We start from the raw sequence: 24,995 nt of genomic DNA on the forward strand, positions 1-24,995 counted from the left end.
TTAGCTACCAGGACTCAGCTACGGTGAATAAAGCCTGGTCAATCGTCCTGACGTCCAAAGACTGGGTAACGAAGATTAGTCTACAGAACCATAAGTAACGGAAACTCTGTCGAAGGTCAAATGAACATCGAAGATTCTAACGAACATAGGTTGAACCATAAACATCGTGTCTTTTAGACCATTTAGCTACCAGGACTCAACTACGGTGAATAAAGCCTGGTCAATCATTCTCACGTTCAAAGACTGGGTAACGAAGACTAGTTTACAGAACCATAGGTAACGGACATTCTGTCGAAGGTCAAATGAACATCGAAGATTCTAACGAAGATCGGTTGAACCATCGACATCGCGCCTTTTATACCATTTAGCTACCAGGCCTTAGCTACAGTGAATAAACCCTGGTCAATCATTCTCACGTTCAAAGACAGGGCAATAAAGCCTTAGTCTACAGAATCACGAGTAACGAAGAGCCTTGGTGCTTGAAAATCGTCGTCACTTGCTATTCGTGCCCACCAAGTATATACACACGCGCGGCTAGCAGGAGCGCATGGGGTACGGTACCTACGCGCGGCGAGGGTTCCTGGCCTCCAGCGAGCGGATGCCAGCATTGCAAAAGCGGCACAGGGGGGACCGTGGTAAGAGGGGTGGTGGAGGGGACAGAAGGGAAGAGAGATACGCGCAAACCCGGCTAGGTCGGCTAGAAAGCCGGTTACCAAACCCAATCCCACCAGGCATCGTTCCTGAACTCAGTGCGGACACGGCCTGAACCTGAAATCAGTCCCCAGCGGGCAGCTTGGCTACCCCACCCGGCAGTTCGTCCTCCTCATTCTTTCAACCGCTTCCCGCAAAAGGAAACTAATACCCGGCCCCGGCGACGACTTCCTCTTTTTACTAGCCTACGCGCACCTCTATATGCACGGCCGTGCAACGAAAATTCACGGACTACGGAGTGCTGGCGCGCGGCTCACGCCCACGGATCACCGCAAATGTTCCCTCCCTTCCTTCCCGCATTCCCCTCCACCACCCAGGCCGCTGTAACCACCGTCGAGAGATGCTGTCTGGAACGGGAATGTTTTATTATCCACGTCGGTGGAACGTTACACGGCTGGTCTTGGTGGTGGTTCTTGGGGATCCAGATAGGAATTCGGAAGTCCTTGGAACGACGAGATCCCCCCTTTCCCTGGTCGTTGTCACGGCGTTTCGTGGGATTTGTTTAGGGGTTTCTCTGGACGTTGCGATAGAAGGGTATGTTTGGGGGTGAAAGGTCTCCCAGGTGTAGATACTAGCTAGGGAAGGACCTGAACTGTTCGACTTCGATTTTAACAGGGGTTTTGTAAGATGATAGTATACATATAGGTTCTTAATGATATATGTATGTGGAGTCTTTGGTGTAGACTCTGGATAATTTTGAAGGTATGAAGTATCATATATTGTTATTATTTGAAGGTATGAAGTATTATATATGTTACGAATATACGTGGAAATATTCCAAGGAGAAAAGACAAACCGTTCAGTGACCCTAACCGACGCGGTAAAATTTGGATGTTCGTTGAACGAAAACATTTCTGAACCGTTTCGAAATTTCGACGTTTCCCCGTTTTGCGACACGTCACGACGTTGTTAATCGCCTCGTGGATCTGCGTGTCACACGTTTCGATATTAAGGAATTTCTTCGGTTGTCGTTACATAACAGAAACCACGATATGCAACCGTGAGATGATTCACTGTCATAGGATGGTTATCAAGATTCTACCCTGTTATCCGAAAATCGCTTGCATATATACACGGGAGAAAACGAAAGTATCCCCGTTGGCGAGCAAGCTGACAACCATACGAGAAGAATCCTTCTCGGAGATACGGATTCACTTCGCAACAGACGTTCGCCTCTCTCGCGTCGCTTTCGCAAATGTCACCGGCCATTAAAGCTGTAGATTCGTTATCGGGAGCCGTTCACGGAACCAGGTGAGATTTGGAATTTCGATATTAAACGCGCGACAGCTCGAGCTGGAAAACCGTGGTGTTGGTTTCATCCACGCGAAAATAAAAAGACATGGAAAACCTGGAATCAGTTCGTGGATAGGTTCTCCACTGGAGAAACAATTTGATCTTTTGTTACAAATATCAGATATCGTAATCGTAGCACCTGGTCAAATTAGAAACTTCGAAATACTTAATTACCAGTTGAAAATTTACTAGAATATTGAATATAATGAAATCTAGTGAGATTTCTCCTACCCTAGTTAGCTTAGATTTAGCTACCCCGTTATATGTATGAATAAACTGTGTTCCATTCGATTGTGTTAGCAATCTGAGCAGTTTTCTATGAGCGAATAAAAATAACGCAAGCAAATCATTTTTGTTACGTACTATCGGCTTCGCGGATCGCTCGAATGAAGCATCTGCCATACGGTGTATACTATGTACGTGTTCTCTTTGGTAAACATCGCTGGCGAAAGATTCTTTACCGTTAAGCCGCATCACGGGCATGTAAGGGGGCCTATTAACTGATTAAAAATCTAGATAACTGTACGATGACGGGACGTGGATTTATATTCCGTTGCCTCGGTGAAATTGTTTCCTACGTGACGGTAGGAAAGGAATACGTGATCCTGGAAGAATATTTATCTGTTAATAACATCGAACAGAAAAACTGATCATTGACGTCTTTATATAATTCTATGAAAGAATGAATGGGATTACGAGTCACGATTAAATGTAATGTGTTTGTTATTAACGTAATGAAGCATCTAGTGTAGAATTTAAAATTTTGTCCCACTTTCATTTTTAGAATACTAGTATTCAAAATTGTAAATTTGCATAAACTTCCGCAGTCTAATCATCACGTTACCACGATTCACAGGCTACCCGGTGCTATAAGGCTGGCTATCGATCATCTCCTAAAGCAATGAACGAGAAAAATCCACAGTCACTTCGTCCTAAACAATCATCTCTCAGGTGGCCGAAAGCGTCAAGACCAAAAAGGGAAAGTAAAGCTCCTCCCCATCGTCAACGACATGACATTTTCCCATTTTCCATTAACGCCGAAACCTCCCCCTTCGCGGAACAACGTCCAAGTATAATACTCCAAGAAAGCAAACCCTCAACCACCAACCATCCGTGGAACGTTTCAATTAACGGGGTGGGTCCGAATTGGACATAAAGAGACACCAGAGTGAGAAATACGCCATTCGTCGCCATTTTCCCGGATGTTCATGCGTGGGGAGATTTTTTCGAACATTTTATTTCAACTAGTAATCTCATATTTTTTCTTCTAGTTCATATAAGTGACCCAAAAGTTTCAAGACTCTCTGATAAAAAGGATCCCGAGCTCGTAGGACCAGGACTCCCTTAAAAAAAGGATTTCAATAGGCAGAGCAAAAAATCCGTCGTCATTTTATCGACAAAATTTCTACTGTGAACCGTTTACTCGTTTATTGTGGACTCGATTTGCGAAACGCTCGCCACGAAGTCCCATGTCGGACGCGAAATCCTTGTTGGTCATCGTCGTCGCCTCTAGGGGAGGGAATGGTGGGCAGGTGAGATAGAGAGATAGAGGGGAAAGGTGGACGAGGGGACCAAGAGGATCTTCTGGTCTGGTTGTACCGCGTACCATCGCGTCTTCGCCGGCTGGTTCATTACGCAATGACCACATCTGAGATGTGGAGGCCCGCTTCGAAACCAGTTTTCGTATATAGCTGCCGCTAAGGAAGATCGGTGGAAAGGTGGGGTGGGGAGGACAGAGGGCAACGGTGAATTATCCTTCCGCAACCTCGGTTAACTGAACCACTTTTGGATCTTCAGACTGGGAAAAGAAAAGGAGACAGGAGTGGCTCAAGTTTCTTGATCAGAGTAATTCGGTGAATTGAGACGTTGTACGAACGAAATTTTTCTATAGATGAATCATTCGAGCGAACGATGTGGAATTGAAAACGAAAGGTTTGTTCAATTTGGACTGATTAAGAAACAGGATCGTAATGTCGATAACTAGAAAATCTAAACAGTAAATCACATCGTCTGGCAATACAAGCTCTACGACCTCAAATGGTCAACACTAATCGAAAAGTTGCTAATAATAAAACTACAGCTGTCCCTTAACAATTCTCTAACAATAATATTACAGCGTGTCTGTGTGTCCACTCTTCCTTAAAAGACTGCAAACTAAATGTTTAGAAACATAGGTAGACGCGAGTGGTGTGTATACAAGTATAATATAATATATAATTTATGACTCAATGTATATAATCACTGCATATTAAATATTTGCATAAGCCCAGGTAAGTAAGGATAAACTTCTATCGAGGTTTCAAACGTTTAATGAAAAACGGAGAAAAGAACAGTGACACATTTCCAAGTGTCCGGTATCCGATTTAAATGTTTCTTACACGAACGGAAATAAATCGCCTACACAAACGATCAGAAAGGCAACTAGACTGCTCTGCAAATAATTTTGATAACCTTGTTGTTTGAAATTTTGCATTCTAAGTGCATTCTCTTTAAATGTCTTTTCATTACTTTTCATTATAGAAAATGTAAAAGATTGAGAATTTCATTCGTAAAAAGTTGAATTACATTTCCAAAGGGTTCGAATTTCATCTGCAAAATGTTGAACATATGATTTGCAAAAAGTTGAATTCGGAGTACCGAAAAAAAAAAACTGTAAAACGCAGGGCCGTTAAACGATCGCGATTAACACCGTGGCCAATTAACGCGACGGCGAATCGTGTTACCGTATTGGCTGCGTTTCTCGTTCGGGTCTCGAGGGCCAAAGAAGGCGTGTGTATATGTACGTTGAATTTCCTACGCGGAGCAACACGTCACGCGGGCCCGACAGTGTCCATTAGTCACGTTGAGCGCGACGACAAAACTCACGGCGAGCTAAATACCCGGTACACCTTGGCCCCGCGATACCTGCAATTCACCCGTCTCGCTCCGGAGAAGGACGCGAAAGTTGAGCATTGAAGTCTCCGGGAGCGCCTCTGCGCCACGCCGAGCAGGAGCGCCTTTTCCATTTGGATGGCTCGATAGGATTTTGTTGGTGAGGATCATCCGCAGACGACGACAATCCTCATCCATCGGATATTCCGTTCCTTTTAACCATTTCGTTCCCACAGTAGCCATATAGCTACATATTAGAAATTACGAATTTGATGAAAGATTGTCAATATAAATTTGGTGATTTTTTAAACTCCATTTTCTTGAAATTTGAGAACGAATATGTATGAATACTTTATTTTATATGTATTAAAGCAGTAGATACTACCAAGGGGGTTTCGTTTTCAAGAAAATCGCTTTCAAGGAGTACCTAAATCCTTGTCTTCCGATACTACCTGGCTGAGAAAAGCTATTATAATTATTGTTCACTGGTATCTACTACTATTTAATAACCACTACCTACAAATGCCCACGAAATACAATTAACCCCTTGGGCAAACTCAACAAGCGGAACTAAAGTAACGACCAAACGTCGTCGGGAAGACTATGTTAACCGCAAAATACCGTAGCATCTAATACCAACAGAAAAGAAAAACGAAAGAAAACAGTTACCAACGACAAACCACCATGACCGAAGGAGAAGAGGGGCTATTAACTCCTCTATTCATGCCAGTAAACGGTAAGTATAAAACACGCGAAACACTCCTTACGTTAGCATGGCAACGGGATTAATAAATAACCAACGTGATTTCCCTCCCCCAGAGACACCGGAGACAGGCACATTCGAAATGACTTTGCAAATATAATTCATATAATATTCCGAACACTCTTGCCTGTATTAAATATGCAAGATGTTCAGTGAATCGTACTAAAAATCAAAATACTACTGTAAAATTTCTTTACACAAGATTTCAATTTTCAAGAAAACTAACCTCGAGAATTTTGTAACAGTAATACACTCGCATGTACACCAGTTAACTCCACCATTTTATCCAATAATAACAATTCATGTGACTGGGGGTGGTCCAGCCAATTCGATTTGTCGACAACTTACGATCTCTGCACAGTACACTACGCGATTAAAATTTCGCATTTCCCTAAGAACGAAAGATCACACAATTGCCAAGGTGCTGGTCAATCGAATGCTCGTCCAAACAATACACGTGTTCCGTCCGTCCCATGACTAACAAGGTTAAAAGAAAAATCGTAACCAATGGTTTCAAACTGATCGTCCCTACCCCCAGAAGGCCGTATCGAACCACCCCTGCGGCCAAGATCGTTTGTCTTAAAATGGTTCCGAACAAAACGAATGCTCGTCGAGAGGTAAATTCCGTTCGCGTCCCGTGGCTAGAGCGTTCGATGAATTAAGGCTGGTTACCTGTAAGTGTGGAGTTGTTAATGGTGTTGTTTGCCGTGGATATGGCCGTTTGGCTGGTGACAGGTGTGCCAACGGTGGTGGCGGTGGTTGTCGAGGAGTTATTTGGCGAGAGGGCCGCGTTCGCGGCCTGCGCCTGTACCTGGTCCTGGGCCTGAGCCTGAGCCTGAGCCTGATGTTGAAGATTATAATTCCACGCGAGCAGCATCAGCTTCAGCTTATCCGCGTCTTTCATGAGCGCGCCTGCCGAAATGAAAAGTAGCCAATTGGTCTCAGGGGATGAATGATATTTAAAAAAAAGAAAAGAAAAAAAAACGGGCGTACGACGAACGGATTCGACGAGATTGAAGGATCGGGGACGGATTGACGATCCGATCAGGCGAAACGGATACGGTGATGCTGGTACGATCATTGGATTGTGGGGTATTTCTCGATTGAAATGATACTCTACCGCCTGGTCACGTGATAATTGATCATTCGATTGAGATATATCGATGGGATTCGGATTATTATACTGTCTATTACTTTCATTTTTTCTCTCTCACTGCTGGTTTCGGTTAGTTACTGGGAATGGATCGAGAAGTTTTGGGCGGAAGATGATTCGAGGCGGATTTCGTATATCAACGGGGAGATTTTGGTTTGATACGGGGAAACACCTGGAACAGGGGTTAAACTTTGTGTTATAGGTGTGCGTATGTGTAGTTTTGTGTGATCAGAGTTGTGGAATTTTTGAATGTGGATATGTGCGTGTGTAATGTTTTCGTATGAAATCTCGCCAATCTATTTTATGTTACACCGTAAACAGTACGCAACGAAGTTCTGCTGACGCAGAATCGGTTAAGGATACAAGAATTTCGATTTCCGAAATATGTATATTACAAGTTATGAAAAGGAACTTTGACAGAAACACGTAACGTATCTTATCTCATGCATGTGGTTCACCCGATTGATCGACGTCTCCTGTCTTCAAACAGACCACAGTTCGACAAGCGCAACAGGTCCTGGGGGGGCTAACGAAATTCGAAGAGTTCGTCGAGAATTTCCGAGCTCGATCGCGTGTGAAGAATTATGTTACAGGTCCGTCACGATTATCGTCCTGGACTCGGGTCCATAATCTTATAGGGAGGAATGCTTCAGACCCTCGTGAATTCGATTTTTGCCCGAAGTCCGAGCTCGGCAACAGAAGCGGAGGGGCAACAAAGTATGCGCTTGACAGGTCTCACGCACCCCTCCGCCCAAAAGTAGTGGTGGGTATAACGCCTGGACAATAATCGTGTAGAATAAGCCAGACGATAATCGAGAGGTGTCTGTAATAGTTCCTCTGCATGCAAATAATATCGATAATAATTATTCCAGGATCAATAACGTCTAGGAGACGTCTACATCGATCGATAACCTTGTAAAATTCAGTACGATCTATTTTGGCAGAATCGTCGAGGACGTACCATTCTGAACAGTTTCCTTGAAAACGAAGCCAGCACACGACCGACGAAGTTTGATTTAATGGTTCGTCTTAAACCGAATCGTCACCTTTCCGGTTCTAGAGCCAGTTACAACACACCTTGGCACTTCCGCTAGCGAACCGACCCATCCAGATGCACTTTTGCAGCGAAGAAAATTGGAAGACGAAAAGTGTTGCGTAAAGGAAACGGCACAGGTGGGGCGTGGTAAACGTAGGTGGCGCCCCGAGTGCGACAGCGAGTCACTCGAGTGTCAATTAAAACCTCACGCCCGATGGGTACACGACCCCCCATCCCTATTGTGCACGCACTCGATCATCGATCTCGTTATGTCTCGTACACGAGCAAAGATCACCTCCCTTGTGTGCGTGTGTTTTTTTTTCGCCTGCAGAGCAATAGCGACACGGGCTGGTTTAACGAAGAAATTCATTACGACGTGACAATGAAATTGCTTCTAATCCCGTGAAAAATATCAGGTGATTGCTGTCTTATTTTTTATTTATACTGATTAATAATTACAGACTTTTAATATCTTTGTATTGCTAAAATAACTTTACGTATAAAACGAAAACACAGTTGAAAAGAACGATCCCTTACGATTCAAATGAAAGAAAAATGAAATTCGTATCTTTAACAATTGCGGAGTCTGTATCTTTTAAACAACTTCGAGACCAGCGAAACGATGACTTAAACAACCCCGTATTTTTAATGAAGAATTGAAGTGAAGAGAAACAATTTTTGGGCAAGAGTATCATATAAATATTTTCAAATAAATTTCTCTTGTAATTACACTGCGAATGGTTTATGCGTATATGATAATGATGTACACGCAAATTTTTTTTGTCAATGTTAACGAAATCAAGATTTCACGAAAGTTCAAAGCTACATACGAAATCGATAGGAAGGAGGGCACGATGGCGGCGCGATGATCCTCGGCTGATTAATCAGTCGATTCTCGGAACGGCGCGGTGGCAACGTCATCGTGCAAAAGGCGCGAGTGCATCTCGCTCTTTTATGTAAGAGGCCGCGGTAACGAGATTACGAGGTTGAAGTGTCGGTGCATGTTAATAAATACATTGGTCATTCGTAACACGGATGGCGGCCAGGTCGATTCTATGAATGTTATTCACGAATACGTTGCCCATCGACCCACCGATATTATATTTTTCGTTAAATTTCCCTTTTCCCTGTATATCGTAACAAGAATTAATAACTTTCCAGGTACTTTCTCCTAGTATATTCGTCTTCACAGATATCAGTTTTATGATTGAATTATGTTTCAATATCTTCCAATCTAAAATTTTACAAACTCTACAATTTCACTCTTGTAATTATTTACAACTCAACTAACAGACAAAGCAATGTATCACTTCACTATAAGTCGAACAACAAAAGAATTCGATAACAAATTGTGAACAGTGTAATTAATACCGATAGAGTGTATCCTTCAACCAACATTAAAATAATATTCAGATCCACCATCTAATAAAATTTTTCATTATACACCTTCCTCGATTCCCATTGATACTATTTAAATACCGCGCGTGATACACGTAAACGAAAGTGTATCCTTGAATAAAAACGAACACATGGACCCACGCATTTCATAACGCAATAACTCCACCACAGAAATCATTCAAATATTTAAACAACGCCGGGGATCAGGGTAACACATTCCCATCGAACAGGTCAAGACCATCTTCCTCTATCTACTTCCAACAATATTCCCACATTACATTACCGGCCAAAACTATGGAACCAGAGCTCACGATTAATGGAACAGTAAAAATCATTTCCTAACGGTTTCAGCACATTACTTTGATCACATCATCATAGAATAACATTTTCCTCTTTTTTCAATCATCAGACCTGAACCCATACATTGAGCCGATAGTGTATCTCATCGAAACCGGACCAAAAAAGAAATTCACAAACGATTTCCTTTCGAAAAGGAAACGTTAAAAGGAGTTATACGTCGATAAGTTTGAAAGTCCAAATTGATACGGTTCGTTAGACACGTCCACGTTTGCGAAAGGGGTCAAAAAATCCTGGATCACGAGCAGAATTCTCTCTCGGTTGGTGCCGTCTGTCACACCTGAATGAGACGAATCAACGCGGGTACCGACACCTGGTTAAGTCCGTCACGGGCTGGTGATCGATATTATACACCCTCCGTCGCCCCCGTCACGGTGTCCCGACGTAAAAACTCAGCCCATCGTGTGATCGGCCTGAGTATCTCGTCGCTCTCCAGATTTCCCTCCGGTTGCAGCGTTGATTCGTTCGAGCGGCAGAATTAGCTAGTGACACGTAGAAGAGCACTCGGGCCGCGCGCGACGGAACGAAAGCGGAGAGAGACAGAGATAAAGAGAAAGACAGAGAGAGAGAGAAAGAGAGGGAGAGAGTAGAGGACGAGAGATTTATTAGCAACCGGATAAAGTTGGCGGATGACGGGAGCGGCGGTGTGACGTCTGAATCATTCAGCCGGCTCAATAATGCAGAAACGCGACGCCGCCGTTCGATTTGGGTCAGATTCCCGAAACGGCCGCGCGACCTGACCCCATCCAAAGGACAACGAACAGTGGACTGGAATAGGGACGGGAATGATGGACCGAGAGTACAGAGCCGTTTCGAGAGGGTAGCTAGAGACGAATTCAGACTATACAGTAAATCCTCGATGAGTGCTCAAAAGCTCCTCGACACTGAGCAATAAATATTTCATTAACACGGTGACTGCCAACTACGAGATAACTTGTAGTTGAAACATTGCAAACAGGCTGGATTATTTAAATATTGTTACAATACTTTTCTGTAAAATTAATACCACAGTACAATTTAAAACAAGACAATCTACCTCTATTGACTAAACGCATAGATTTTCGACTATTTATGACTTAAAAAAAATGAAATAAAGTGTGTCTGGCTACGAACGACCTTTTTCACTGTGACAGTCAACGTGTTAACTAATGGACATATGTGGCTGAAGATTATTTATGAAGATTTATTAATTTGCTAAACCTCGTTAAAATGTCAGCGTTACACCTGGGGATCTCTTCAGTATCAGTGCCTTCGAACACTCATCGAGGAGTTACTGTATGCACTTTGGATGTGCAGCGCTGGATGATTCGTTCACATTGGAAGGTGTAAAGATTGGCTTTCATCTGTATTCTATCCAATGTGTGTCTACAGTCCCAACCATGGCAATAATGAATCGAATGGATTCTGGATGAATCGTCCGCGATGCACATCGAAAATGTAAATACGACTTAACGAACGCGGATACGTATATGGATGTAATGAAAGATAAAAAACTAGCCAAAAGAACTACGAAAATTGGTGTTTTGCTTACTCGTGTAATGATCGTCCTCAGACATGTCTGCCGGCTCGGGAGTCGAGATATTTTCCTGCAACAGATAAAATATAATAGTATATATCAATTGAACGTATAATAATCTTTTCTTAACATGAAACGAAATAGATATATTTCAAATAGCAGTGTCAAAAATAGCGGGGAAAACCGTGCGGCGTGCCGGTTCGCTTACGGTCGCGGCAGTGGATTGAAACTCAATACGGTAAAAAAGTTCGATACATCGTAAGAAAGTTTTCGTATCACTCGAAACGCTGATACGAATTATTAACGAGATAGATATGATTCCACTTGAATTTCGTTTACGATAAATTATACTTCATGGAAATCCGAAATGGGATCCAGAGTCTGAAAAATATTGGCCCGATTTCCGTTGGTTCTCGATCGCTGATAAAAATTAAAACGCAGCCGAGTCAGTGGAGGGGAAGGAGACTTATCAATCCCCGCGGTCAGCCGTGCACGCGGTCTGTCTGACACGTTTTCATGGAATCGCGATTGTCTTCGCGATTGCGCCACAGAAAAAAACATACATACATACACACACACACACACACACACACCGTCAGACATTGCCGTACACCCACGGAACGGCCGTGGACTTTATTGTCCCGGATCGCGAGCTGGCAGCGGCTCTTGCGGTTCGTCTGAACGCAAATTACTTACGCCTCGGCTCGACGACGTGCCGTGGGAGACGGGGATCGAGGCACGTCGAGAATCCCGGATCAATAGCGTAACCCGGGGCGCGAGCAACACGGTGTCTACGCAAGGGGAACCGACCGACAGCCGACCTCGTCGAAGCTGCCCAGGCGTTGAACTCACCAGCAGCGCCACCCAGTGGTTCAGAAGCAAAAATTCAACGGCTCAAATGGTCGAAAAAGGAATTTCTTTAATTTTCCGCAAACATTCGCGTCAACGTATTATTAACCCATGAAGGATTCGTCCCATGCGTTATCGTATGCTCCTCGTACCCCTTTCGTATCATCGATCACAGTCAGAAATGGGAAAGAAATTCCCTGGAATTTCGTACCTTCATGGATACGTTGGGAACGCTGTTAATTTTGATAAAAATTTGTTTGATCGTCTACTTCCACTTAGAGAAACAGGTAAGTTTTAAGATGTTTACGATTGAGATAAATAAGCATATTAGCTACTGAATTTTAATTCTGGATTACGGTGATGTTAACTGTTTTGACATCTTTTTCTTTTCTAATATTCATTTTCAGGGATCATTTCGATTACTTATTGGGTACACCCACTCCGAATAACGGGTACTGCGCTTCGAATCATGCCTGATTAACCCCAACTACCATTCCTCCCATGAAACAAGAAATGAGCCAACTCCAATTTCACTTATACTGGACACCCCATAATCTTCATCAAAAATCAATAAAAATCGTTGAATGAACAACATTTATCAAACCTTTAGGCCTCTATACTCTACTGCAAAAAGAAGTCGTGACCAAGCAATCCGCAAAGATCGATGTGTTGCCAGAACGAGGATTCCCATATGACGGGGTGAGATCATCGTGGCTCGACGTATACTAAATTCGCGACATTGGTCCCCAGTTGACTGGTCACCAGGCCCCCACCCCCTTCCCCATGAAACCAGGCGAGCGTCGATTTCGCAAGGCGTGCGCGCGCACGTGCAGGCGATGCCTGGGCCCCGACCGAGCCGCCGCGGCTCTCCTATCTGTGTCAGGTCTCGTGTTGCAACTGCAGAAGGTCGACCGGTATACACCACGGAGCACGGCCAATTGATACGACACCGGCCGCAACTTTGTCCGGCGCGGTGTTGTAGGACGACCAGCGGCCGGCCGACATGTACGCGTGCATACCCGCGCAAAAAGCGCCGGTGATGTAACCAAGGAATTCCGCGACCGTATCAGCGAGCGAGTGCGCGACCTGACGAGCCGTTCGGTGATTGGAGAGCCTTTGAACGAAATTGGAGGACTGAAAAGGATCCGACAGAGGATACGGACTTGCATGAGGATAATTGATCCCGGGGGCTGCTACACACGTTTAACTCTTTCAGGCAAACGATTTTAAAGAAAATAAAAATCCTAGTTGCACAGAATTTTTTTTAATATAAAAAAAATTATATAAAAACAAAATATTAAACTGTATGACTATGAGTAATTTCAACTTTTCGAGGTGGGTCAAAATATATACCACCATGCATAAGAAGGTAAGCAGAAGGTGGCCAGTTTTTAACCCACCTAACACTAAAGAGTTAACCCCTTCGTACCGGTGGACGAGATATTTCGCCATGTGATTTCGTTCATGATATGCTTTGGACGATCTCGTGAAAGCATATCATGAACGAAATCACGTGGCGAGATATTTTGTCCATCGATGCGAAGGGGTTAATGATCAAGATGTTTGCACCCACTAGAGCTAATGAAATGTGGTCCCTTAGTTTTGGTGCATTGATGTTAGACCCTGTAGGCTTAAGGACAGCTTACTAGTTCTGGGTACTTTTGTTGTAAAAAAATCATCGTATGAGAAAGTTGGCATTGAACTTGCTAGAAGAGGTTGTTGGTCCTATTAGATCTGGTTTGGATAGGTTAGCGGTAGATTGGTTTCTAAATCGGGTGCTTCATCCTATTGAAGATAATAGAAAAGACCTGATCTTGCTAGATCTGCCATGGAAAACATAGGTTCTCTATGTTCACAAACCAAGCTCTTGGTTTTATTAGATTAGCTAACGTTGTCGCGAAGATACATTTACCAAGGGAAGCAGGAATAGTCTGTGGTGACGAGTGCATCGTAACGCATATAGGTACAGTGGAAGACTTTAAAGTACACACTCGATAGTTAGGTTTCGTTAAATCCTGCACATAGTATAGGTACATTGCAGATTAGTAAAATAAGATCTAAAAGAAACACGAAAACAATAGATGGTATAAACAGAAGATTTGGTTGTTCCATTATTCAACAAAACATGCGTCCATCCTTTCGAGCCACAATAATGCCCCGCAAAATTTCTTCGAATCACGTCCTGATCATGACCGATATTTCGAGATCTTCGACCGCTTCCGATCAGATACCTCTCTTTTTCCGGGCTGGTTCGACGTCACGAAGTTTGCTTGAATAATCGGTGGCATTTATTCACCGGAAATTTGCATCCCCAACCTCGAGTTACAGCTACACCGCGTCAACTGACGCGGAGTTATTTTCAGAATTTTTCGTTAAGAGTTTAATATAATTCATCGGTACGTTTCAACTCGCGACGTCTGTTTCCGGATCACAGTTCGGACGGGATAAAATTTCGTTGAATATTTCGACGTAATTTTCAACCTGGCTTCTTTTATTTCAATTAGAGTTCGCCCGGTTTGCGAGTTATAAATATGCGTTGCAAAGAGAAAACTTCGAATCTCGATCGAACGTCGAAAAATCAGGTGTGCGATTTACATACATATATGTCCAGCTCTCTCTCTCTCTCTTTCTCGCGACTCGTCCACGGTATCAGCGATAAGCATAACCGGTCCCGTTGTTCAATTGATGGAGACAAGCAGCCGTTTCCCAATGATAGTATGTAATTCGTTTCAGTATTTTAATTGATTCAATTCCCGGCGAGGTGCCTCGGCCTCGACGGTCGTGATTGAAATTCATACGCGTCCGGAAAATACGAGGCAGAAGATTTAATAAAACAATGGGACATCTACGCCATCGAGTCCTTTACATTGTTTCCTTAATTTAAAATATCCAGGCATATTTCGATAATTTCAGAGTCGCCACCGTGAAATTTTTACATATTCCTCGCCTATACGTTCAATCATTAATACTCATTCAAAAATTTACCTAACAATAAGATAAATTTCATAATACTATTTCTCTCCCCTGAGGGGAGGAAGCTAAACCCACTTTCTCCCCTGTAGGGTATGGCAAAGGTCATTTTTTCCCCAAATGTCCCCCTCTGACTACGCCAATTGCTATTGGCGACTATTACCACGTATTCCCCCGGGCATAAGGGAGGTCTCGAAAATCGTCGGAAGGCTCGATCGTCGTTCCGAAATACGACTTCGTAAATCATGTCAGCGCAGGGGCATCGAGGTATCCTGAGGTCGTAGGTACTAATGAACAATGTCCTCTGGCTTTCTCTCTCTCTATCTCTCTTTCTCAGCGGCGGTGCTCCACCTTCCCTCTTTCTCCCCCGTCTCACCTACGCACGGGCCGCCCCACTTCCGGCGGATGTACCCTGATAAATGGGAATCTCGCTGAACGCGGCGGCGACCGGTCTCGGCCGTGTAGGTACACCTACGAGCGGCGCACACGATGTCGAGTGAGAAACGAGCCGGGGGAGCGGTCGGTGCTCGTCTTCGAGGCCGTCGGTGGCGCCCGGGGAGAAAAATCAGGGGCCAGAAGGAGGGGAAAGGGCCGGTCGAGCGGGCTCGTTCGAGCGTTCTTAACACACGCCAGGAGGAACGGTCGCGAAGTTAATGATTTCACCAGACGATCGCGCCAACGAGTCCAAGGGAGACGAGACACCTATGCTGCCCTCCTTAGCTTAATCGTCCTGACGTATTCAGACAGATCCGAGAAAAAGCAGGTTTTATCATTTTCTTGGTGACGTCCTTGGTCTTCATCGTAGGTAATTGTAATATAGCAAACCGTTTAAATTATATTTATTTTCTTTCTCTTTTACATGTATATTGAATATAAATAATTGAGGCAAACGTGAGTCATAACTTGAGACTATCTAGGTTAGTAGATGTTATATAGAAGAGTGTAAACTAGTAGAATCATTTGAAGTCATGAATAAAGTTGGGCTGTTTCTAGAGACCTAAAAAACACGCGGGTCTTTCTGGATTTAACTGAGAAGTGAAAAGCATATGGGGCTCCGAATATTTCGAAGAATCTTGGGAACCGATAATTTGTTAGATTGGATATTGGAATTGTCGTGTTATGCGAATTCTTGTTCCAAACAATCAGGTTCCTAAGAATGAACAGAACTGTTCTACGCAATTCTTTAACCGTGTTAGAGGAGAACTGTGTCGTATGAATACCTCGTTATTTGGGGGGTTTCCCTAATTCTCTGAACAATGTTACAGGTGAAACCGTGTTATACGATGTCAAACGAATTTTCTTGACTCGATTTTTTTGCCTAGACCAAGTCCAATTCAGGGAATGGTAATGCAATAATTTATCGAACGGTGTGAACACCAGCGGTTAAATGGTCAATTCGTTATCGAAGACTATAAGTGGATCTAGGTGTCCCAGCGGCTTCACAGCTAAAAATTAACGACGATAGGGAGGGAGAGCAAACATGAAAATAAAGTTCATACCCGCCAGTTGACTCCTGTTCAATTGATGCGTCACCGAATAAAGTAGGAGAACGTATTCGCTGGACGCGAGACGTTGACCTAATCCTATTTAAATCGCATTCCCTAGAAAGAAGGCAGCTGGTTCCGGCAGTTGTCCGCCCTGATGCTCGAAATAGAGCCGTCGGTGGATACCTGGTATGTATACATAGCGAACAACTCGTCTCTCTACTCCGTCAAGCGCGTTCACAAATGTCAGCGGATTACGGCAAGTTTCGTGATCCCGCATTTGTCATATACGTATATGCGTTAACAGCGTTTCGTGCCGCGGTGATAGACGATAGCGATGGGTCGGTGTGCAATCGGAGCACGAACATATACGAATCAGTTAAACAAAGGGTACATAATTGTTCCCAAACTGACAGAGGAATTATACATATCGCTGCTTGGCAATGAGTGACACAGCTTAAAAAATTTCAAATTTACTTTTATTGAATAGGTCTACATTATATTTCTATTTGCATCATATAAAACGACATGTTTATAATTCCATCAGTATCGTGCCAAAGGACACTTTGTGTCGCTATCACTTTAGCTAGACAAACTCGATCCGTCCTCTGACCCACCACTAGACAAACAGTCCCCAGTCCGGCCATTTTGGTCGTACCCGAAGAGAAAAATCGAATGCACCGAGTGAACAGGGAGCAAAAGGGTGGAAACATTGGAAAATCGTCCGAGTCTTTAACTATACATCTTGTCCTCGCGAGGACCTGGAACTCGGGCTATAGAAAAAGAAACAGCCCTCCCCCTAAAAGGGGGAAAAAGAGAGAGAGGGCTGCACGGCCAGGGAGATACGGTTGGAACGTTTGTTTAGTTGGCTACAATTAAGCCACTTGGCGGCAATTGTTTGTCGCTCAGCACAGAATTCCGCTCCCACGTGCGGGTACACGGCTCATAAAGAACGGCGGACGCGTGTATATACATACATACATATACACATATGCGTGCGCGCGCTTGTTTGCGATCGCGTCGTGTTGTACCAACTCCGCCACCAACACGGCAATTCCAGACGATAAAGCGAACCGAGTTGCCGGGGTTAGGGGTCAACCGGGTCCAGTAGCCGGTGTCCGACCAATCAGCGCGGCGAGCAACCGGTCTCCTCGGACACTCCGTTTGCTCCGCGCGAGATCGGTTCGAACGATTGCGCTTTTGTCTTGAAAGCGCGCGGTCGACGGGCACAGCGAGCACGATCAATTGCGAGCCGAAGAGTCACGCGACCACCGCGTTCCGCGGCCCTGCTTTTGCGTGGATGACAACGAGGACGCGAGAAAGTGTTTGGAATTTTTTATTAACCCGTAAGCGCTGGTAAGATATTATAGGTACGCTCATACTACTAGCCGGTCAAATTGACCGGCACGCTTAAGTCTTTGAGACACACGATTTTAGAGAAAATAAGAACCCTGGTTGCACAGAATTTTTTTTAATATAAAAAATATTATATGAAAATAAAATATTAAACTGTATCACTATGAGTAACTTCAACTTTTCGAGGTGGGTTAAAATATATCCCACCATGCATAACGAGCATACAAAAGGTGGGACAGTTTTTAACCCACCTAACCCTGAAGAGTTAAATCGTATTTTTTCTATATGTATTTCCATTAAAAACGATGGATGTTTGACGGCTGTGTATCGATCGCTATCGTAAATCGATCACCAGAATGATCACACCGAAATTACTGTTCCCCATCACGCCCTGGGATCGTTAGGGTGGTTAATTTAGTTAGCTTTTTCGGCTAGTTTTCTGGATAATGGGATGGGATCGATTGTGGCCTACCGGTAATTTCAGGGTCGTCCGTTCTCAGTCGAGCAAAACATCCATTTGGCTCTGCCCTACTCCCACTGATCGTCCTACCTCCCTCCCACTCTTTCTCCCTGTTGCTCAGCCTCTTCGGCGAAACCGCGCGAGGCGGCCCTCAATTTCGGCTCATTTGCCTACCAAATCCGACGGCCTCTAAATACACAGAGGTTTCAACGGTGAACGGGTCTCAAGGTCGGTCGGTAATTACTGCAGAACGATGCTACGCGTCTTGTAGGGGGAGGGGGCATCTCTTCCCCCCTCTTCTGTTGTTTTCTGCGCGAAACCGATTTTTAACGTTTGTCGCTTGGCATAGTCGTATGCATATTCAGTCCATACCGAGGTGATTGAAGTTACTATCGTCCATAAATCACCACCTGTTTCATATTTACGTCAAAACGACCACCGAGCCAACCATCGATTCGAATTCAAAACAATAATGTCCACGATGTTAACGACTTCCAGTGCTTCCTCTTCCACGAAGTTGATCCAATTCCAACTTTTCAACTTTTCATCCAATTCCAAATTCCTCACTTTCCGTGAGAGGTTCTAGCATAGAACATATCTTACTTATAACATTTCGAATAATAGGAACACACAATGAAAAAAAAAACGAACACAGAGCAGTAAAAGTGGGATTCCACTTGAAACATTGCTTGTACATGTATGACTCCTATACCTAAAATTCGTTCATCTTTTACTCCGCCAATCTCTGCAATAACGACCAACTGAAGGTGACGAATTTCCAAGTTTTCTATTACACAAGACACGATCGTTCGGGGGCGAGAATGTGGAAAAAGATGTGTCTGAAAGACACCACACACACCTGTGAGCCATCATGGGATCCAGGGGCAAAAAGAAGTGGGAGTCGACACTTGGGGTATCCTGGCCAAGGATACCGGTCCCGTCGTGGCGCTCGTTTTGGAGCGTATTCGTCGCTCGAGCGAGGCGAGGCGGGGAGGACCGACGGCGATGGAGTGCCTGACGTCATCAGGAACGAATGCTCCGCGCGTTCAGGTTGCGTCAAGGGGGGTTGGAGGGACGCGGGGATCCACGATGATTGCTGGGGCTCCTCTGATCTGAAACGGAGCCGCGAGGTAGGGGGAGGCGAGAACCAGACGGGGTCACCAGCGGCTGGATAACCTCACACGTGTACACACGGGCCGAAAAAAAAAAAGACCGGGAGAGAGGAGGCGACATCGGAGGTTGACTCTCGTCGCGGAGGAGGACAAGACGATGTGAAATAAAACTGGAGGATCACACAGCCCGTTGGTCAGGAGAAATTAACCGATTGGAGGGATCGATTCGAGAAGCCGCCACCAATGATCCAGAATCAAAATTGAACGGTTCACATGATTGTTCTTTTGACTGGATAAATGAAAATTTTTGGAAATTTATAAACTGTATTTAAATGATTGTGTTTTAATGAGGGGTTTCTTGTATGTTCTAAGGATCGTCTTTGGATCACACGTCGTCATTCACTCACACAGTGCTCGTAACATTGTGAACGTCTGAATTATTAGGGAATTATTTTGTTCTATTGTAAACAATAACGCACGGAACAAATCTACTTTGACGATAAAAAAACATCTTTGAATGACATCTAAACGTTCGAAACACGGTGTTACTGTGGCTACTAGTTATTCATCGTGAGCCAACACATTGTTTATAAAAAAGAATAAAACTTAGAAATGTTTTAAATAGTCTTAAACTAACCACTGATTCTTGATTTTATGAAAAAAAAGTTGTGTACAAGGTAGAAAAAATTAATTCCTCCGATACGTATGCATGTCTGCCTAAATTAAGTGGAAATGGTCGGTACTGGTCAGACAATGCTAACGGAAACACTCCTCGGCTCAAAGTGAGCACCATAACTATTCAATCTCGAATTTTCTAGCCAAAATCAAGTCTCATACGAACAGATCTCACCCGAAATCTTAGACTCATTTCACCACAAAGAATCACCGTACCATTTACGATGTACCCAGTGTTATCACACACTGTCTCAGACTAGAGCCTTGTTGTCCACTTCAGGGGTGTTCGATCCACTTCAAACAATCGATTATCGAATCGAATCATGGGAAGGGAATCTCAGAAAAATCGAACAGCAGCAAATCGGTTCAAAATATCGATTTTTTAACCAAAAGAATCGAATCGGAATCGAACAATCCTTAGTCCAGTTAGTACGACGCTGGACGATGGTTTTCTTTTTGATGGTCTTTCCCACCAGTATTCGCGGTGTTGTATTTTTCGAGCTGGCTGCAGTTTATATCCTCAGGCACCAGTCACGAGATGAGAACGGTGCGCGCATCGTGTGGCCCGGTTGGCTACCTTACTTGACCCCCGCACAACGAGGGACAATTGGGTGTAACAGTCTCTCCCATTCGTATGTCTGTCGGTCCATCCGTTCCCGTCCGGCTATCGTCCGTATTTCTCTGAATCCTCAGTGGCCGTGTAACACGTCCATTATGTATACCCAGGGTGCACCCGCGTCGTTTACGACGACCGTGTGTGTTCCCCTTGTGTACGCACACGTGGCGTCTGATCTGTCTCCCTCCTTTTCTTCATCGAGAGAACACTCCAGGCTCTTGGATCACTGTGGTGGAGTGCCCGCTACGACTTTTTCGTTCGAATTTTTGTTTTCTTCTTTCTCTTCTTGGCCCCCAGGACGTGCTGGGGATACACGTCTGCTGTTCGGGTTTTTAAGCCTTACCACAGACGAGGTATAGGAGTAGACATTTCATCCAACGTATTTTTGAGGCCCACTTTTCTGGGGTTGCGTACCCCATTTTCATTTTAGTGTCACTATCCACCGCAGATTCACCGTTCTCGAAACGTAGAGGACGCTAAAATCATAGGCTTTTTAAGGTGTTGGTACTACAGTTTAGGTGGGCTACACGATTATTGTCCAGGCGTTGTCCCCAGCACTGGGTGGAGGGGGGCCTGTCAAGCGTATACCTTGTTGTCCCTCCGCTTTGTTGCCAAGATTTGGGCTTCGGGCAAAAAACGAATTTACGAGCATCTGAAGCATTCCTCCCTATAAGATTACTGTCCCCGCACGGACTCGAGTTCGGGACAATAATCGAGAGGAGTCTGTACTCCTATACACACTACAAACTGGGTGTTATTCTAGAGTTTTCTGTAATTGGGTCAAACTGATCCTGCACCTTCTATAAAAGGGTTAAACAGTTCAGGTTTATGGAGCAATCAAGTCAAACCTACCTGTATATTCTGAATAAATTCTAAAGTATCATATATCAGATGAAAAGTAAAAGAGGGGCCTTTCGGTCGTAGAAGCGACTAAGCCCACGTGTGGCTCACGCGTGAGACGTATCACCTGGTCGAGTGTTCGACGACGCGGGTGGAGGGGGATGGAGAACAACACACAAAGGAGGGGGCGAACGAAACAGGGCGAAAAAGAGGAACAGAAGCGGCGGGCCTCGAGCACGCGCCCTGCACTCCGCTCGGCTGTCCGCCGCCGTGTAGAACGCGCGCGCGATCGATTCCGTTCCTCCAGTCGCGTCTCGCGTCACGAGCAGGGAGTATGGCAGTTCACACACCACTCTTCGTGACCTGTTTTTTTCCCGCGATCTTTTACGAAACCCGCGAAACCGATTAGATACCAGAGAGCCATCGATGGAAATTCTTTATCTCTCTCGTACTCCTACTCGTCCTCCATGCCGAGACGCACCTGTGATTTTGAAACCACCCTTGGTCGCGCCTCTTCGTTAACACTTTAGCGTGGTCTAGCGGAGGTGAGACTCCGTGAACGGGATAGACCGAGTTAGTACGAGGAAAGACAAGGTGACGACATAAGACTGTTTGATCGGAAGGTAGACATACAGGGTGATTCCGGTGACTGGAGCGAGGTATTATAGTTCTGGTCCCTGGTGAAGTTTTAGGAAAGATCGTAGGGGACATTTTTTTGCACTGCTTGACAGTGGAACTACCGAAGATGAACCGGTGTTTTCGATTTCTGTTTCTTGATTCTAATGTTAACGAGCCCTGTCATTCGAGTATATTAGTTTTTTCACAAGTGCATCGATGCACATGGAAAATGCAATTTTACTTTTTTTTTTATTAAATTTTTTTATTCATTTTTTTTTTAATCCTTCTTTCACTGTATTTGTCTCTCTGTCTCTCTTCACAATTTTCCCGTCCATAAATCGCCCACGCGTGATCTATCGAAATCATTCTATGATTCGCGGCTAACGAGGAGCCCAGATGACAGTGGAACGTTGAAACATACGCGGTGAAACCGATTAAATGTCGATCCTCTCCATCTTTTCAACTGTGAATTCTCGGACAAACCTTGACTTCAATCTCAGGACGTTTTTATTGTGAATCTCCTCTGCACTCAAGCGACCGGATTCTTGGGATACCGAAGACGGAATTTATGCGCTTCCTGATTTTATTTTTTTTTTCTAACCTGATTTTTTTTAGTAGGAAACGTGTAGAATGTATCAAGATCAAAAAACCTGTAACAAGATCGACACATTCCTTGATTTGTTTTTCATTCCTCAATGCCTTAACGAATAACATCAATTTTCATTTGATTCCCTCTTTTTCGAAAGTCATAAATTTGTTGATACGAAAGCCGAAAATACTGCGGAAAAATATCGTCAGAAGACAACAACGAAAATGAAGTGAAGTAAACGATTAATCTTTCAAATATGATGTGTCTCGGACTTTAGTTCACTTAATTATTTCTTCAATTGATGAATTTTTTTTTCCATAATGGAGAAAGCTTGCACGAAATTACTGGACACATTTCATTCTGTGAAATTCACGGTATTCATACAATCGATTTAATTGTTTCTCTACAATAGAGGACAGACGTGTGAAACGACCGACAGACCGTGGCTGTCACTGAAACTTTCGAGTCTGCATTGAGATTGTTTAGAATATAAAATCTCTGTTTAACATTAAATAGTAGCAAGGAAACGCGCGCCAAATGATGTTTATTCAATCCTTCCCACGTGTTTGTAAATCTCGTGCATTTATGCATTTCGCACCAGTCATCAATGCCACTTCCAGCTGGGATCGTGAAATTGTTATAAAAAAAGAAAAAAGGAAAAAAAAAACGTAACGGTGCTCAGTGTCGCGCGATTCGGAGGAACAAGAGTTTGGTGTGAACGTGCTATCCGCTCTAAATTACAAAAACTGAACGCGTGAAAAAATGACAAAAAATAATACAGACTAATTTACTTCGATTCGCAAACGTGACTGAAAAATTATAACTAATGAAAAATATGAATAAAATTCCAAATGATAAAGTTTGGAAAAAGAAATTTTTTTATTCATCGTCAACTCCTCTACGTTCGAACGACGAGAATCGAATCTTAAGAAACAGATTTAAGTTCTCTAGAAAAAAGAATTATCGTAAAACACTGTCTCAGTCCTCGCGTAACTTTCATTCCAATAAATCGTCCAATTCCAAAAAGAATAATGAAGAACATCTTCTCGATTCTTTTCATCTTTCAAAAGAAACAACAGAAGCACATTTATCACCATCAATTATTCTAACTCGACAAATCTGAAATCCACAATTTCCACGGATTTCGATGGTTCTCTGATGTTAAAATACCGACGGGAATGCACCACAGCGAGAGGGAGAGAGAGGAGAATGATGCGCAGAGCGTACCCTAGCTGTCTCGAGCGGAAGCAACCCCCTTTCCGTTGCAACAGAGGGGCAGGGGGTGGAATGGTTGGACGAAGGGGGATAAGGGAGACGTCGAAATTCTCCATACACACGGTCGTGTCCACGGTCTGTGTGCGTGACGGGCGCCGAGGGGGCCCTCGAGGTGAGCTAGCATGCGAGATACGAGGAGCTGGGGCCGGCCGAGAGGCCTGCCAAGGGAATATTATACTTGGCGATGACGCGTACGCGCCGCGAGGAGGAGGCCTGTCTCGCCTCCACGTCGAAAGCGGGGGAACGAGGGGAAGGGCGATGGGGTGGTGGCGTTGGGAGCAACGGAAAGAGAGAATCCAGCACTGGGTAGTACAAAGTGAGTAAAAAGAGAAGGGAATCCGAGGGGCACAAGGAATAAAAGAGGGAACGAGGAAACCGAGGAGCGTGTGGGGGCAGGGACAGAGTTGTGGAGATTTTGAATGGGAAGGGGGTGGAAATGGGAGAGGAGCTTGGGAAGCAAGAAAATGTTGAAGGGACGATGAAAGAGAGAGGAAGAGTGTGGTTCGAGAGATTTTCGAGAGAGAAGAGAGAGAGAGGGAGAAATGTATGGGATGAGATCGTGAGAGGTGGGATGATCGGATATGCTTGGGAACGAGAGGATGAGGAATTCGACCGACAGGGGGGAGGCCCGCGCGAAGAATTTGATTGAGACCCGACAGAAAATGTGAGGTAGACTGTCACTAAAGACAGAGGAATTTGTTACATCGTCACAGATACAACTAAACATTTGCAAGAAATTATAACCGATTTATATGTTGCCAGCGATTTGAGTGGCAGATATACTATCGACCCAGTAGTGTGCATATTATAGAAGCTAACCCTAAATCGTCTGATCATGTCAAAATTTGTGGACATGACGTTTTTTTTATAGTTTCCCGTTTGAGAAACTTCGAAGAAAATGTTGCATATTGGTTCCTCGAAGTGAAAATCCTAGATAGATCTGTTCTAAGCTTCTGATCCGTGGAACTACGGCATAAATGTTAGATTCGGGGTTGTTAAAAAATAGGACAAAAGTGAGTCAGGAGCCCTGGAGTATGAGAAGGACTATTGATA

At 44.1% G+C, this 24,995-nt stretch overlaps 1 protein-coding gene across 2 annotated transcripts in view; it reads right to left on the reverse strand.

Moving 5' to 3' along the window:
- The window catches only part of LOC107186251 (nucleolar protein 4-like), a 79,842-nt gene that overhangs the window by 13,326 nt on the left and 41,521 nt on the right, over positions 1-24,995 (reverse strand). For both annotated transcript variants that reach the window (XM_015574078.1, XM_015574079.1), the window contains exons 2-3: positions 11,114-11,168; positions 6,311-6,550 (exon numbers count right to left, since the gene is read on the reverse strand). In XM_015574078.1, the coding sequence (XP_015429564.1) occupies positions 6,311-6,550; positions 11,114-11,168 (295 nt within the window). The remainder of the gene's footprint in view (positions 1-6,310; positions 6,551-11,113; positions 11,169-24,995) is intronic.

This window comes from Dufourea novaeangliae, unplaced genomic scaffold, assembly GCF_001272555.1.
Source record: "Dufourea novaeangliae isolate 0120121106 unplaced genomic scaffold, ASM127255v1 scaffold64, whole genome shotgun sequence".
NCBI lineage: Eukaryota > Metazoa > Arthropoda > Insecta > Hymenoptera > Halictidae > Dufourea > Dufourea novaeangliae.